A 17716-nucleotide genomic window follows, 5' to 3' on the forward strand; every position below is an offset into this window, starting at 1 on the left:
ATGCATATGGAACTGAGCCTTTTGGAATGTAGGCAGATGCCGTCACGGCTCCTCTAGGCGCATCACCTGAGTGAGTCAGTAAAAGGCTGGTGGAAGGATCCGTACTAGGCTCTGCACTGGGATTTGGTGAAGAGCGGACTATTTCATCTTTCACTTTAATTTTATTATACTCTTGGACATGTGACAGATGTATCTTAAAATGACAAACTATCTTGATGCTTCAGGTTAAAACCCACTCATCGGGGGGCACCTGGCTGGCTCATTTGGGAGAGTGTGCGACTCTTGGTCTAGGGATCAAGAGTTCGAGCCCCATGTTGGGTGTAGAGATTATTTGCATAAAACTTGAAAGAAATCCCAACCATCAGTATTTTCTCTTCAGCCAACATGAATTTTAATTTTTGCTTGGCTCTGCTAACAACTGCTGTTATTTGCAGGCTATGCCCACGCTAATAGAATTAATGAAAGACCCCAGTGTAGTTGTTCGAGATACAACTGCATGGACTGTGGGCCGGATTTGTGAACTGCTCCCTGAAGCTGCCATCAATGATGTCTACTTGACTCCCCTGCTGCAGTGTCTGATTGAGGGCCTCAGTGCTGAACCCAGAGTGGCTTCAAATGTGTGCTGGGTAAGGGTTTTTCTTCCAACTGAGATAAGCAGCAGGGCTGAGCCATTCTCGAGGAGGTAGGAGGTGTGGGAGAGAAATGGGTCTACCTCACTGGAAGGCCTTTTCTGAATAGCTTCTCCTTCCTAATTTCTTCAGTTAAAATGTGGGGGATGCCAATTGCATGAGCCAGTGGGAGCTGTTGACTCATGGTGACTAGTTCCCAAACCGTTTAGAATAGTCATGCTAACCCAGTGGGAAAACTATCTGGACCTGGTTTTCTTTTTCTCAGTTGCTTGGGGACAAGAAATTTTGGTTAAGGTAGAGAGCTGCTGGCTACAAAAAGTATCATTACTGAGAAGGGGCAAAAAGGAAGGAAGGTAGGCGGCCCAAGTGCTGAGTCAGTACAGGCTGAAGTTAGTTCATTAGAGCCCTTTGGGGGTGGGGGTTGGGGGGTGGAGATCAGATAGGAAGGAGTGGGGCTTTTGCTTTTCTGTAAGTGGAGAAAGAAGTAGTGGTGGGTGTTTGTGGTAGATGAAAGTACTCTGCTGCTGCTGAGAGAATTTGGGGTGGGACAAACAGTATAAATAAATAAATTTGGAATTTTAAGGGTGTCTGTAAGGAGATTGTCTTGAGACGACCTTGACAGAAAAAGTTAAGGATTCATTAGCATTGATTTATTCTTAGATCATTTAGAAAGGAATACTGTCCATGGTATGTTAAGGGAAAATGAGGTTATCTTGGGGTAGGGTTCTTTATAGAACTAATATTAAAACTCTGTCTGATCTTAAGGCTTTCTCCAGTCTGGCTGAAGCTGCTTATGAAGCTGCAGATGTGGCTGATGATCAGGAAGAACCAGCTACCTATTGCCTATCTTCTTCCTTTGAACTCATAGTTCAGAAGCTCCTGGAGACCACAGACAGGTGACTACACAGAACCGGGTGGTGTCTTTGCATCCAACTCCTTTCCCTGGGTGAGGGGCATCTAGCCTAATCATAGGAACATAGTAACAGGAAGCATTGAAAAAATCATATAGTAGATGATTTGTTTAGGTAAGAGAAAGGGGCACCTGGCGGCTCAGTCGTTAGAGCATACGGCTCTTGATTTGGGGGTTGTGAGTTCAAGCCCCACTTTGGGCTTAGAGATTACTTTTACATAAAAAAAGAGAGAAGAAAATGTTGACTCTGTCTACCTTAGAACGTTCAGGTTACAAGTAAAGTCAGAAAATAGTCTCCTATATAGAGGAATTGATCTGGGGCACCTGGGTGGCTTGGTTGAGTGGTTCAGTGTCCCAACTCTTGATTTCGGCTTAGGTCATGATCTCAGGGTTGTGGGATTAAACCCTGCATCTGACTGCGGGCTGAGTGTGGAGTCTGCTCAGTTTTCCCTCACCCTCTCCCCTCCCCCCATTCTCCCTCCCTCTCTCTCTCCCTCTTCTTGAGATTTTATTCATCCATGAGAGAGAGAGGAGCGGGAAGAGTAGAGCAGGGAGCCTAATTCAGGGCTCCATCCCAGGACCCCAGGATCACGACCTGAGCAGAAAGCAGATGCTCAACCTGAGGGAGCCACTGAGGCGCCCTTCTCTCTCTCTTTAAAAAAAAAAAAAGGAATTGATCTAGAGAGGTCCCTTCATTTTGTAGTATCTACATTTAACAGGAATTTGTAATTTCTGTATAAGGCAAATAGCTCTCATCATGGATTTAGTTGCCATGCCAGATCATTAATTACTATTTCTGATAATAGATGAAGAACTTGGCATAAAATAGTTATAAATGAGTTTTTGAAATTTTTAAGTAATCTCTACTCCCAGTGTGAAGCTCGAACTCATCCCCAAGATCAAGAGTCACATGTTCCACTGACTGAGTTAGCCAGGGATCCCTGAAATGTAGTTTCAATGGGATATAAGTTGGGACAACCTTTAATTATTTTGGTTTTATGTGAGCTATACCGAAAGCCATGCTTAAAAGACATCATGAGGAAGGAGGCAGGGTGTAAACTCTGCCATGCTAAACTAATTCCATCTCTGCTATGACCAAAATTATGTATAATACCATCTCTTGCAGACAAATGAAGAAAACTGAGCTCTTTTTCTCTTATTTAGGTGACCTTGTCAGTTGGGTTCTTCAGCATTTTAAACTAGTTTTTTTCCTATAACTTAGCCCATTTCCATAGACACCATTCTGAAGTGTAACCAGGCCAGGTCTGAAAACCCCTAGTGAACATAGCCATTGGCTCAACAGTTAGAAATTTGGTTCCTGGTTGTATTGTGTTGCCAGACTCAAAGCACATTCACAATCATAGCGGTTTCTGGATTCCTTATTTTTCGTGAGACAAGGTCTAGGTTATTACAGCTCTCTTCTGTCTCGGGTAAGACTTTCGGATTGTTGTGTGTTCCTTACAGACCTGATGGACACCAGAACAACCTGAGGAGTTCTGCGTATGAATCTCTGATGGAAATTGTGAAAAATAGTGCCAAGGATTGTTATCCTGCAGTTCAGAAAACTACTCTGGTTATCATGGAACGACTGCAGCAGGTGCTCCAGATGGAGGTGAGTCTGGGCCAGGCTGGTACCGTGGGGCAAGGCGGGGCCACGTCCTCTGTAGGTGGTTTGTGTTCACGTTTACGTGAAAGTGTGTTTTTCTCAGAAAGGTAGAATGCTTATACAAAAACTGTTGCCACTTAAAATCTGCATTGCTCATCCAAGTTTACTTATAAGTGTATCACAATGTGTACTTAATATAAGTTTTTTGTTGATTTCCTGCATTAGTATCAACAAAGATTGTTTAATGGTCCTGGCAAACCCAGCAAAAACAGAAGCATGGAGAGAGTGCAGAGCTCTTTTAGAAGCTGTTTATTCAGAGTTTGATGATGTTCTTTTCTTTGCAGTCACATATCCAGAGCACATCCGATAGGATCCAGTTCAATGACCTTCAGTCTTTGCTCTGTGCAACTCTTCAGGTATGAGGACGGCGTTTTATCACCCATTCTGATGCTGATCAGAAATTCTTCTCCAAAGACCTTCATCGGTGGTTGATTGGGAGAGTGATTTTCCATTTTCTTCTCTAGACAGAATGTGTCTTTTGCACAGTGTAGGCTAAGAAACTACTTGGTTGGTGGTGTTGCTTCCAGCTGTACAATGATTTTGTGCGGACAGCTTCTAGTCTTTGGTTTTTGTTTTTTTTTTTTTTAAAGATTTTATTTATTTATTTGACAGAGAGATCACAAGCAGGCAGAGAGGCAGGCAGAGAGAGAGGAGGAAGCAGGCTCCCCGCTGAGCAGAGAGCCCGATGCGGGCCTCGATCTCAGGACCCTGAGATCATGACCTGAGCCGAAGGCAGCGGCTTAACCCACTGAGCCACCCAGGCGCCCTAGTCTTTGGTTTTTATTGGGTTGTCCAAAGGTAGCTCAGTGAGATTTGGCTCCCAGCTATGGTTCACTCTGCTAAAAATACAGCCTTGAGTTTCTGCCATCGCCTTGTGAAACAACAGTTCCTATTGGAAGCCTTATTATAATTCGAATCATTTATTGTACCAGTTGTTCAGAGTAGATTTTTTTTTTTGAGGGGAGACCAGAAAGATTAAAATCACTCCTCATTCATGACTGGACTCTTGAAGTAACTGAGGTGCTATTCCCTCTTTTACCAAAAATCAGGAAAACCCTAGAACTTGTCATAAGGCTCAGGTGGATACTAGGCTTTAGTATTGAGTGATGCTAACTAGGTCATCTTCTCTCTGAACTCCCTTCTCTTTCTTGCTCAAACTTAAAAAACCTGTTTGCTTTTTAAAAATTTTGACTGTTAAGATCTTTCTTTAGTCATCAGACAAATAGAGGAATGATCTGGTGACATTAGTTGAAACAAATGAAAGGGTAAGGAGGGAGGTTTGAGGAATATTGAATTAGGAGAATTCAGGTTGAATTTATTTTATCAGAACTACTTGCTCATCATTAGTGAATAGGATATCAGAAGTATTGCTTTCTTGCTTTATGGGTAAGAACTGAAATGTAATCTGTCCTACTTAAAAGCTGAAATAAACAGCAACTGCTGTTCCAGAAAGATTGGACTATGGAGGCTGCTGATGGGTTTTGTCAGGGGTAAATGAATTGGGGAAGAGATGACTTCGTGTACCATGGAAGATCATCTTGTGTTTGTTCAGAGTTGGAAAATAGGGATGTTAAAATGTATGTTTTGTTGCAGATGATTTATACTGTTAAAGCTTTTGAGCCCAAGGAGTGTGTTTAGTCTTTCCAAAAAAAAGCCACAGGGCTCAGGTGATTTTATAAAAAGGTGGATATAGTGTTCTGATTGGCAGGTTTGTAATCAACACAACCTGAACTCTTTTTCATTTCACAGAATGTTCTCCGAAAAGTGCAACATCAGGATGCTTTGCAGATCTCTGATGTGGTCATGGCCTCCCTGTTAAGGATGTTCCAAAGCACAGCTGGGTCTGGGGGAGTGCAAGAGGATGCCCTAATGGCAGTCAGCACACTGGTGGAAGGTCAGTGAGCCAGAATCAGGCAGGGACTATCTTAAGGATGCAAGTGTTGCAGTAGCCATGGGGAATTTTTTTGACCACAGAAAGCATAGTCTTGTCTTCTCATTTACTGGGGCATGATTTGAGTGCAAAGTTGGATTGAATATAAGAGTAAATTTGTCCATAAGTGCCTTACCGCTGCTCTTGAAATGAAGAGGAGCCAGCTGCAACTCACATTGGCAGGTTCCTTTTTCCTCTGAAAGTCTACTCACTTGCTTGAGGTTTGGCTCCTTTCAAGGATCGAGGACACAAAGGTTTCCATTTTCTTCCCTGGCACTTGGCACCTCCTAGTTTGGGTTGTAATGTTTTGGACTCTAGCTTGACACGTCATGGTGCTCAGAATAGGATGGAGCGAAACACTGAGAGTTCTAGGAGTTAATTGGTTTTCTGGTTGTTACATGTCTGACTATACAAAATTGCTTTGAAGAAGCCATGCTTGCTTAAGACTCGTTGAAGGGCCATTAAAAGCACATTAAAGGGCACTTAAGAAACCTGGAATGCTGCTTTGGGGTTGGCCTGTGTGGTGTATACACTGACCAAGGCTGCTAGGCAAGGACCACTCCTGAGGACCATACCTATTACTAGCATCAGGAGGTTCACTTTGGCCCCTGTAGTGGCTAATTCAGAAGGAAGCCCAGTCTGCTTTCCCTGGCGAGCTTATAAAATATGTCCTTGATGGAATTCCTCAGGGATGGACCCTGTTTTAAAGCTGGCTGCCAGAGAAGACATGTTATAATCAGATGAAGAGGTGGCCAGGAGGCAGTATCGTTAGCTCATCCAAGGAAAATTAACCCTTGAAAAAAGACTGCTGGTTTGTTGGGTGTAGCCATAGTGAAATCCCACTCTGGAGATTTCACATCATCTTTAGGGCATGAGTTAGGCCTTTTTCAGCACTTAAGAATTTGGCTTGTCTGAGACAACCTTACTGTTTTTGTGATAGAGTCAGTAATTAACTCACACTGCACCCAACCTGTTGATTGGAGTGAATACATTTTGGGAGAGTTGGCATGGTTATTTTTGCTCATTTTTGTGATATCCTGTGGTGCTCACATTTTGTTTCTCTGCAGTGTTAGGTGGTGAATTCCTAAAGTACATGGAGGCCTTTAAACCCTTCCTGGGCATTGGATTGAAAAATTATGCTGAGTACCAGGTAATCTGTGCTTTCCAAAAGAATACATTTATATTCTCATTTATCCCTGATAACTAATTCATGTTGCAAAGTCCAGTTGGTCTCTGTATTGTCTGAGAGTGTGGAACTGAAGCAGTCAGTGAAAAAATCAGGGTAGTTGATGGCCCAGAATAGCACCTGACAGCAGGGCTTTTTCCTTCTCTGTTTTTTTTTTTTTAACCACCGGGCTCTTGCCACCATCATTCCCATGGATATTGTCATTTCCGTCCTTTCTTAATATCTTGGAGAGTCTTAGCTCTTTCCTTGCCATGTGGATTGTTAAAATGAACTAATCTTGGGGGCACCTGGGTGGCTCAGTTGGTTATGTGTCCAACTCTTGATCTCAGCTCAGGTCTTGATCTCAGAGTTTTAAGTTCAAGCCCTGCACTGGGTTCTATGCTATGCATGGAGCCTACTTTTAAAAACAAAAAAAAACCCAAAAACAAACCTGAACTCATCTCAGAGAGGGAGGATGTTGGATGTTTTCTTCTTTGACTCTAGGCCCAAATGATAAAGAACCAGTGGCTAAATAAAAATAATGCCTTACCCTGCAGGTGGCCTGTTCCGTTTGGAAGATCATTTCCTTGATTCTTTTCAGGTTTGTTTGGCAGCTGTGGGCTTAGTGGGAGACTTGTGCCGTGCTCTGCAGTCCAACATCTTACCTTTCTGTGATGAGGTGATGCAGCTCCTGCTGGAGAACCTGGGGGTGAGTATCCATACACATAGTCTAATTTATGTATTTGAAATCTGGAAAGATGTTTAAAAATTTAAGTGAGAAGGAGTTATCAGTTGCCAGAATATTGGCAGTAGGCTCATAAAGAAGGGAATTGTTCATTTTCACAAGATGATTCTGTAAAGTAAGGTTATAAAGTTAATTAAAAGAAGGCATACTCAATGAAATGGGGGGGTGGGAGGCTAGTAAAGTGTATGTGTAATCCCTCTGTCCAGAGAGAGCCACTAACAATTTTTGTGTATATACTTAAGGTCAGTACAAAGCATATTAGCAATTATTTATTATAAAAAATGTTTCTCTAATCTTTGGACCAAATATTCTGACTTTTATTGATTTGCTCTTCTCTCTCTTTTTCCCTGGTCAGAATGAAAATGTCCACAGGTCTGTGAAGCCACAGATTCTGTCAGTGTTTGGTGATATTGCCCTTGCTATTGGTGGAGAATTTAAAAAATATCTAGAGGTTGTCTTGAATACTCTTCAGCAGGCCTCCCAAGCCCAGGTGGACAAGGTGAGCTTCCAGCTGTCTTTTAAGTCCAGCCCTGATTGGATGAGTGGGACTTGTGACAGTCCTACAACTAAAGGCTCTGGGTTTGATGGAAATTCTGTTTGTCTCTTACAGTCAGACTATGACATGGTGGATTATCTGAATGAGCTAAGAGAAGGCTGCTTGGAGGCCTACACCGGAATTGTCCAGGGACTGAAGGGAGACCAGGAGAACGTGCACCGTTGAGTATAAAACCCAGTGAACTTAGTCCAGAGTTCATGTAGCCAAATGGGCTGTGTCTTTGGTTCTATAGCTTGTGAACTAGCACCTGTTGCTTAAAGGAAGGGGAGAAGGAATAGTACCCTCATTAAGAGAGTAGCTTTTGAAGAAGAGACAGTCTTTCCGATTTCTCCTTCCTGCCCCGCCACTTAGTTCTTTGTCTCACCTTTCTTGAGCCTCGTAATGGATGGGACCCAGCAGGGCTGTTGGTGCTGGTCTACACCCACCCCAAGGTGGGGGCAGCTGTTGAGCATATGCACACCTCCGGGGCAATTGTGTTAAAAGACCGGGAGATAACATTTTCTCTCCCACCTGATGTTCCTGTAATTGACTGGGGAAATATTTGTCTTTTATCTCTTTCTGCTATCATGGGCTTAAGAGGAAGGGCTCCATTCCTTCTCTATTATTTCTGCTTGTAACAGGAAGAACAGCTGCCTCTCCTGTTGGTGTGAAGAATGACTTCTTAATTTGAGGAAGAACAGTTCAGTAGAATTATATGCAACTAATTCTCCCTCCTGAAACCTGCCTGATTGGGGGCGGGGTGCGGGGTAGTATATTTGGAAATTTCGAAATGGGGTGTAGTCCTGCCAAAGGTGGGACAGCTTCATCAGACCTTCTGTTTCTATTATAGCGGATGTCATGCTGGTACAACCCAGAGTAGAATTTATTCTGTCTTTCATTGACCACATTGCTGGAGATGAGGATCATACAGACGGAGTAGTAGCTTGTGCTGCTGGACTGATAGGGTAGGTTAAATCCTGTTTCCAACAGCTGAATAAAACTTCTCATGGGAAGTGAGAAGACCTGTGGTGAAGAACTTTGAGGGTAGCCTGGATGGTAGTTATCCACTTCTTTTTTCTTTTTCTTTTTTTAAAGATTTTATTTATTTATTCAACAGACAGAGATCACAAGTAGACAGAGTGGCAGGCAGAGAGAGAGGAGGAAGCAGGCTCCCTGCTGAGCAGAAAGTGCAACGTGGAGCTTGATCCCAGGACCCTGGGATCATGACCCAAGCCAAAGGCATAGGCTTTAACCTACTGAGCCACCCAGGCGCCCTTATCCACTTCTTTGATATGGATAATTCTTTAATAGAACCCATGGTGTCCTGTTAAAAGTTCTCACAGATGATCATTCATTCCAGACCTTAGCTCTGGTCTCATTCCAGACCCTCCAGACTTGTAATTTCTCTTCGCTAAAGTCTGTGGAGGTCTCAGGTGTAAAGCATCATCAGATCTTTGTCCATCCCGTATTCTGAGGTTATTCAACAGTTTCTATGTTTTAGCCTCCTCTATTGAAAGTTTGAGGCATGACTAGAAGAAAGAACCATGAATTAGTTGGAACTCCGGGTCAGTCGTCCTGATTCTTCAGACCTCATTTCTTGTATCTGTTCAGGGCAGGTGCTGAACTTAACCCAAAAATTTCTTTCAGCTTTAAAAAGTAGGTGAATTCCAAGGGACCCACAACTAGCTTAGCACTGGCTCAAAACAGGATAGGGGGATGAGGCTGGGAGCACGTTCTCAGGTGTGTGTGTTTTGCACAGGGACTTGTGTACAGCATTTGGGAAGGATGTACTGAAGTTAGTAGAAGCTAGGCCAATGATCCATGAACTGTTAACGGAAGGACGGAGATCGAAGACTAACAAAGCAAAAACCCTTGCTACATGGGCAACAAAAGAACTGAGGAAATTGAAGAACCAAGCTTGGTAAGAGCTTATCTCTACTGCTCTATTTTTCCTTTCTTGGGGAGGAAGCAGTTTCTTCAGAGGGTTCCCACAAGGGCTGCCTTTCTCTTGGTATTTTGTTTTGTACTCTTTCCCATATAAGTGCCTTTGTTCCTCAGGCTTGTACTAGTGGAAGGGCCGGGCAACCTCAATCTTTCCTTGAGCCAATGTTCGATTACTTGGGGTGATGAAGAACAGAACTTATGTAACTAGAATTCAGTGAAGTCCCCAAATGATTTTGGGCCCTAATAAAATCATTAGTAATGGTATTTTCCCAGAATTCTCTTTTCTGCTTCCTGTTCCCTTTTATTTTATTTTTTTATTTATTTGTCAGAGAGAGAGAGAGTGAACACAGGCAGACAGAATGGCAGGCAGAGGGAGAAGCAGACTCCCTGCCGAGCAAGGAGCCTGATGTGGGACTCGATCCCAGGACGCTGGGATCATGACCTGAGCCGAAGGCAGCTGCTTAACCAACTGAGCCACCCAGGCGTCCCTGACCCCTGCTTTCAAATGTAGTTTTATTTTCCTCTCACGTGCTTATTGTCTTACTCCAAAGACCTCAGTAGAACTGGTTATTTTCAGTTTTATCTTTTTAGTGTCCCTGCCACCCTCTAATGTAGGTGCTAATGAGAACAGGTAGCTGGCGCATAGGAAAACAAGAAAAAAAATCCCCGAGAAGTTGATAGATTGTTTTCGGGTTTATGAGCACTTAATTGTGGGAGTCAGAGAAGCGTTTGGCTCTCCTGGCTGTCTGATCTCACAGTTGACCTGTTTTCCATCTGTGTTTTTAGATCTGTTACCATTGGGATGATAACCTGAGACCCCCACTGGAAATCTCCAATCTTTTGAAAAACCCGGAAGTGAGGAGTGTGCACGGATGCTGAATGTTTGGGAATGAGAGGATGAGTGAGTGAGGCTTGAAAACACACCACATTGAAAATCCTGCCGCAGCAGCAGCCGCAGCCGCCAACAGCAGCGCTGTTAGTGAGCTAAGTAAGCACTGACTTCGTAGAAAACCATAACGTCGGCCATCTTGGAAAAGAGAAAAACGATGGATTTACTTGCTTAGGGGGAAAAAAAAAGAAAGTTATCTCTTCCCAGGAGAGGCTAGAACTAGCTTTTCTGTCTTTTGGCCGGTGCCGAGTGGAGTGACTGGTTTGGGAGAGGAGGAGGGACTGGGTTCAGCTGTGGTGCTTTGTTGTAAAAGGCAGCCTGGCCTTTGCTACTGATAAGGAAGATGGAGCCTGGGTCTCAAGCCCACCTTTGGTGTACCTTTGCCACACGGTACTGTTCGCGTGCCGGCTAAAAGGAGGGTGAGGGATTCTTTACAGTCTGAGAATGAGTGTGTGTGAGTGAGGCGGTATCCACATTCTCAACTTCAAGTCATTGCAGTTTCTTTTTCCCAGAAAAAAAGGGGTTAGATGTTGCATTTCATAAAACTAACCGAAGTTCTGTCTACTGATGCAGCACAAGAGATGTGTTTAAAAAAAAAAAAAAAAAAAAAAAAGGAAAGACGCTGTTTAGGTTTTGTTTTGTTTTCTTTTTTTTTTTGTTTTGTTTTTAATTATCTTCTAGGGAAAACACTGACGAATGGTCAGAGCTCCCGTATCCTGATCTTTTCATCAAAGCGCCTTTCCTAAATAATATGGTTCAACTGTGAATGTAGAAGTGGGGGGGAGGGGGGAGAAAAAAAAACTCGGAGTTAGAGGATCTAGAACAAATTAAAATACAGTTGTTACAAATAAAGAGTGCAAACTTCAAAAACAAAAGAAAGCCACAGCCCAAACAAACCAAAATTTAGATGCTCAGAATTGGCAGCACAAAAGAATTCGTTCTCTCCTGACATGTATCGTCGTAGTCTGAACACCCCCAGAAAATTGTGCCAAAGAGTTTAGAAAACAAATATACAATAAAAGTACACACATGCACACACAAACACACACAGCAAACTTCAGGTAACTATTTTGGATTGCAAACGAGGATAAATTTAATGTTCAAACAATCTGATAAAATAACCATTTGGAAACTGCTTGGCCTTCTGTTCTCTTTTATTTGATTGACTACAATGCGGTATTGGTCTCTTGCTGCACTTCCAAACGAACTAATCAACAAAATACAAAAAAGTATATATATGCATATATATATATATACTAGAATTCTTGTGATGAGAATGGCACTTGGAAAGGGTTTTATTTTTCCACTGAAGGTGAAGATTAATAAAGTGGTGTCAAACATTCCCCTGGTCACACACACTGATATTTTTTTTTAAAGTGTGATGTGCTCTGAGAACCATAAATCAGACTAAGTTATTTTCCCTCTTACAAGGGAACAGGCACCCTGAATTTTGGTTTTAGAATCTCAGCAATAAGGAGGGATGTCAGTGAGCTTTGATCCCCTTTTGGTTTTGCAGTTACTAGGAGTTTTTGCTGGCATTTTGAATATGCTGCTTTCAAAAACCCCAAGGAAGATTTTTCATTGCTTCCTGGTATTTGAAGGATTAAAACACAAGACCTTAAATTCCCACTTTCATGTCCATTCTAGCAAAAAAAATGTGGGCTTATGTTTTTCTCTTTGCCATTTTCCCTTCCCTATCTAAGCCTTCCATTGATAAGTGGGATTGGCTCAGTTTTGCTCATCCATATGGCAGCATCTCTAATAGCTCTTGTACAGGGTATCAGATATTGTGCCTTTTGGTGCCAGGTTCAAAGTCAAGTGCCGATCTATGAACCAGTGTACAAAAAAAAACAAAAACAAACAGGTGTTTGAAGGAAAGACTCCATTGTGAATAGATTTTGCACCACCTCCTAAGCCCTACTAAGAAGAGACCTGACCCTCTAATTCCTTGTTTAAATCCTAGTTGTTTCTTGAAGGAGAGGGTGATACACTAACCATTCCTGTTAGGTGAGGGTTGGCTGGGGCTTAGGGAGGGGACAGGAATATTGGGGAGAAAAAAAAATCTGATCATTCCTCAGTGCTACCCGTTTCTGTCCTGTGTGGGCTGCTTAGCTAGACAGCAGGAGAATAAAGTACACCGAGAACCATAATGGAAACAAAACCTTCCGTGTGTTTTGTCATGTTTTGTTCCAGGGAAGCAGTTGACAAGTGCTGTTGTTAAACGCTTTCTCCCAGATCCATTCAGTGATGGAGGACGAAAGTGGGCTGGTTGGACTGTGGTCTTGGTGCCTTGCAGGCGTTCTACACTGGTTATGCATTTAATCCTCTCTCCCAGTTACCTTTGGCTAGTGGGCTTTCCAGCGTCAGGGTATTTGTCCTTAATTGTATCACCTAAGGCAACTGGATCCAAAATGCATTCTGTCCACTCAGTGTCTGGGCCTTCCCCATCCTAGTCTTGGCACATTCCTTCTGGAATGTAGTTACCATCCACTCGGGAAGATGTCAGTGCAAATGTGAGGAAAAGGGGCATCAGACTAGGCTTTGGTTTGCCACAAGTGGCAGCTGCCTATATCAATTACAATTACACTTATTAATTTTGCTTTTCATTTTCCCAGTTCCCCTCAGCTCCCCTCTGTTGAAATGTTGAAATTTTGACTGTCAGGCAACAGTAATACTGCCTTAGGGATTTGTGGAGAAAGGGAGGGGGATTGCTCAGTGTAGTGTTTTCACTTTCAGAACCAAGTAATCTAGTCACTCTGATATTTAAGAAGTGTGTTAGTCCGACTTTTATGAGAACTCTCAACTCCATCAGCTTTCGATAGCATCTTGGTTTCGAAACAACTTCGGTCTGTACTTGGCATTCAGAATGCCCTTGGCATGCCAGTCTGTGATGGCATTAAAGACCTGTTAAAACACTTGAGCCCAACTTTATTAACCAAAACTGATACCACCACCTTTATCTTCTAAATAAAGTCCGCTTTATTTTTATTTTCAACATTTTGCCGCTTCATTTTTGGTTCCACATGGTGTCACCTTGGAGGTGAAATGAATGGTTTGAAAGGAGCTGGAGTGTGCGCGGCCGGTGTGCGTGTGAGTTGGGGAGAGGAAAGACACGTCTGTCTGAACCACGGACTCCGCACGGCGCGCTGGGCAGTGAGCGAGCGGCTGGCCTCCGGTGCAGCCGTGAGCGCGCGGTGTGGAGGCGGCTTCTGCTCCCAACGCTGCTGCAACTGCTGGAGATCGTCTTCTGTCTTGTGCATATTTTTCAGGCTAATCTGGTTTGTTTAATGGCTCATCCAAAATTGGCTTTTTACGTAGCTTGCAGTGTGTATTTAATTTCTACTTCCACTTTTTTCCCCCAGAAATTTGTAGCAGAGAGAATACTAACTTGGGATTTAAGAACTAGGTCCGTTCCTTCACTCTGTTGCTTATTAGCCTAGTGGCGCCTGCAGGCTACTGTCTGGAAATAATGCACTTTCTTCGTTTATGTTGGGCAAGTACAATGAGGGCTGACCATAATTTTCCTCCCTTAGCCTCCACGTGGCCTTTCACTTTTCTGATTGCCCCCCGTCAGAAATTTTTGATCATGCATACCCCCCTGTGTTTATAAATTATAAACCTGTACTACTGTACCCATATATTGTGTAACATAAGACACAAAAATAGATATTAAAAAGCGATTGTATGAAAATAAATACAAATAGAAGTTCTAATATTTTCTTCCTATGCCCAATTTCGGAGCTGACTGGGTTATAAAGGGTAACTTGTAATTCTTCTAAGACTGCATTAAATCCTGAGTGATGGCAATGGGCCAAGAACATTTCTCCACTGAAGGTGCACAGGGAGAGAAAAGAATGCCGTCAGTTCATGACGCAGGGAGGGGCTGCTTCTCCCAGAAGCTTTTTTTATCCTTTTCTGTAGTTCTCAAGGTAACTCCCCATTCCCATTTACCCCTTCCCCAACAAATAAAAAGAACACACAACACGAGGTTACAGTTCACCTGGCCCCATCAAGCGTTCCAGCTTGACTTGTGGGAAGTGAAAAGCATTAACACTGGGAAAATGTATGTATCCATTCTCACGGGAACCTTAATCTCTGTTCCTGGTTTTACTGATGAGAAAGGAGGCACTCACAGACTGATTTGTCAGACCAAGATCACATGGAGCTCAAATTCAAACCCAGGTCTGTCAGATAACCAGAACCCACACTTTTCTCACACTTGCCCTAGACAGATGTCAGCATCTTAGAGAAAACGAGGGTCTGCGCTGTCCATATTTATGATGCGCCATCCATCTCTTTCAGAGCAGTATCGAAAAGTATTTTAAACTGTTACTGTCAGTTTTCCCAACTATAACGTAAGTGCCCTGATGCAGTTACCTTGGCTGGCTGGCTGGCTGGCTTTCCCCCCAGTCTAGAGCAGTGCCTGCCATAGAGTAGACCTTCAATAAATATTTGGTGTCAGTACAGGGGGTATCTGGAATAGTATCACTTAGCCTTTGAAAGGCAGGGTACACAGGAACCTCAGAGTGGCGGGGCCTCGGGACATCTGGGCTCCTAGCTCTTCCCCCCCTCCTCATTTGCTGGACGACTTCTGGCTAGCCTCTTAGCCTTGGGTTCATTGGAGGAATGGGAACAGGATTAGTCAAGAGTTAATTGTTCCAGTGACATCTATTTCATCCACTGACCCAATGCCAGGCTTGTAATTAAGCATCTCACATGGAGAGGTCAAAATAATTCTCATCAACACTAACAGAGGTACCACTTCAGTCCCATTTTACAGGTGGAGAAACAAGCACAAGGGGGCCGACAACCTTGCCGAAAGTCACACGGCTGCCAACCATTGCTGACCCCACAGGCTGTGCTTGTCCCGCAGGGTAACCATGTGGGATGCGGGTTAGAGGATGAGCCCATGAGCCTCTGCTCCCAGCAAATTTCCGCTGCTTGAGCAGGCAAAGCACTGGATGAAGCGTTCTTGGAATTAAACAGCAGAGCCATTTTGCCTTAATTCAATAATGAGACCCACTCTACACCTTTCGATGATGGTCAAACTCTTAATTTAGGTGTGTGTGGGGAGTGGCGTTTTTCCCTAAAGTCAACTTTCCTCCCCCATGGAGTTTGAACCATCTCCTTGCATTCACCCACTGAGCTCAAAGCTTTTTGGGAACCAGGGCTGGGGGAGGGGCGGTGGTGGCGCCTGGTGGCCACAGGGCCGAATACTGGCCTGTCAGCTGGCGCTGGTCGCACAGCCTGAGCTGCTCCCTCTCCCAGTGGCTCCGTGGCCAGAAGTTCCTGAGCTGAGCTCTCCTCAGTGTGAAATGTACCTGGTGTGAAAGGAAAGTATATCTCCACCTTGGCACCTGGCCTGTGCTCTGGATGCAAGGGGCAGCCTGTCACCATCCAGAGGGAAGGAGAATTAAGAAATGACTCAAAGCTCCCTGGAGCAATGAGTGGTGCCCTTCAAAATATTGTACAGCTTTTTTTGAGTCTGACCTTGGGCAAAGCCTTCCCTTTTCCTGATCCTCAGGTTCGTCATGTGTAAGACAGAGATCCCAGGGGAACAGAACCCATGTAAAGTTCTTAGCACTGCACCTCACCAGGCACTCATCTCATTAACTGATGCACAACTATTACTGCATATGTGCCAGGCACTGTTCAAGGCGCTGGGGATATAGCAGTGAATCCTTCCGATGGAGCCCACAGGCTAATGAATAATAACAAACAGTAGTATTCAAAAATTCAGTGTAATCATTTTTTAAAATCCTGAAAAAGAAATCTGGGAAACAGCAGCAATGAACATGGTCATGGACAATACGAAGGAAAAGTAGTTATTCGAACAAAAAAAAGAAAAACTATTACCCCCAAGTCTTGCTCACTTGATTAGAGGATGTGTAGGACCCACCCCCACAGGAACTTGGGAATTGGTTGAAGGGGTGAGTCTTTCCATCACCACCCAGACCTCTGATGTGACAGAAAGACCAGCAGGTGCAGGTGGAGACTCAGGACGGTTCCACAGCAAACCCTAATTTTCTAGGGCTCAGAACTGGAGGGCTAAAGTGGCACCCGGATCCTGCATTATCACATGTGTCTAGTCAATTTTCCTGCCCGCCTGCTTCTATTTAAGTCATTAGGGTTTTACTTTGATTCAGTCTCCTTGCCAGCTACTAATACCAACTCCTATTCTTTTTTTTTTTTTTTTAAAGATTTTATTTATTTATTTGAGAGACGGAGATCACAAGCAGGCAGAGAGGCAGGCAGAGAGAGAGGAGGAAGCAGGCTCTTTGCTGAGCAGGCTCAATCCCAGGCTCTATCCCAGGACCCTGGGATCAGGACCTGAGCTGAAGGCAGAGGCTTTAACCCACTGAGCCACCCAGGCACCCCCCACCTCCTATTCTTTTTAGACAAGGCCAGGACAGGAATGACAAAGTTTTTCTCCAGAGCGAGAGTCCTGAGAGCAGGAGACAGGCTCTCCCTTAGTTTACAAGGAGGAAATAAGCAAGGGTAGCTCAGTCCTGCTTTTGCAGTCCTCTCTTACTGGGCCTGTGGATGCCAGTTAGAAATATTTCACCACTCGGGGCCTGGCCAGCTGCCCACCACTCCCCCTTCTTTGCTCTCACCTCCCCTTCCACCAAAGGTTTTTACCTATTCCTGTCTTGGTTATGATGAGCCCTGATAATTTCGTGGGTGCTTAGAAGGCTTTCAAACCAATTTCTAGCTTTCTCAGATGAAGGAGGACTGGGGGTTGGTTAACTAATCCAAAGTCAAACTGCTTCATTCATTCATTCATTCATTCAGCTGACAGCACTCCTTCTTACCCTTAAAGATTCAGCTTGACAGCCCAAGCATCCATCGATGGATGAATGGATAAAGACACACACACACACACACACACATATTATTCAGCCATTAAAGAGGAATGAAATTCTGCCATTTGCAACAACATGGATGGATTTAAAGAGTATAATGCTAAGTAAAATAAAAGCCAGTCAGGGAAATACAAATACCCAGGTATTTCACTCATATTGGAATTTAAGAAACAAAACAAACGAACAAACAAAAAATAAAAAAAAAAGGGGGGGGAGGGAAAGAGGCAAACCATAAAAACCAGACTCTTGGGGCACCTGGCTGGAGAGTGGGACTTGATCCCAGGGTCATGAGTGTGAGCCCCCTGTTGGGTGTGGAGAGTCCTTAAAAATAAAATCTCAAGAAAAAAAAATGAGCAGCAGAACCTAATATATATATATTTTTTTTTTGATTTTTTTTTTTAAGTCATTGCTAAATTAATGAATAACGAGCAGGTACCATC

At 43.6% G+C, this 17716-nt stretch overlaps 1 protein-coding gene across 1 annotated transcript in view; it reads left to right on the plus strand.

Moving 5' to 3' along the window:
- The window catches only part of KPNB1 (karyopherin subunit beta 1), a 28202-nt gene extending 14794 nt beyond the window's left edge, over positions 1-13408 (plus strand). Inside the window, exons 11-22 of the mRNA XM_059149535.1 lie at positions 435-626; positions 1395-1525; positions 3004-3151; positions 3490-3561; positions 4955-5099; positions 6203-6285; positions 6902-7009; positions 7401-7544; positions 7656-7761; positions 8431-8545; positions 9340-9501; positions 10311-13408. Coding sequence (XP_059005518.1) covers positions 435-626; positions 1395-1525; positions 3004-3151; positions 3490-3561; positions 4955-5099; positions 6203-6285; positions 6902-7009; positions 7401-7544; positions 7656-7761; positions 8431-8545; positions 9340-9501; position 10311 — 1407 coding nt within the window. The 3' untranslated portion in view covers positions 10312-13408. The remainder of the gene's footprint in view (positions 1-434; positions 627-1394; positions 1526-3003; positions 3152-3489; positions 3562-4954; positions 5100-6202; positions 6286-6901; positions 7010-7400; positions 7545-7655; positions 7762-8430; positions 8546-9339; positions 9502-10310) is intronic.
- The last annotated feature ends 4308 nt before the right edge of the window (positions 13409-17716 follow it).

Source organism: Mustela lutreola, chromosome 15 (assembly GCF_030435805.1).
Source record: "Mustela lutreola isolate mMusLut2 chromosome 15, mMusLut2.pri, whole genome shotgun sequence".
Taxonomy (NCBI): domain Eukaryota; kingdom Metazoa; phylum Chordata; class Mammalia; order Carnivora; family Mustelidae; genus Mustela; species Mustela lutreola.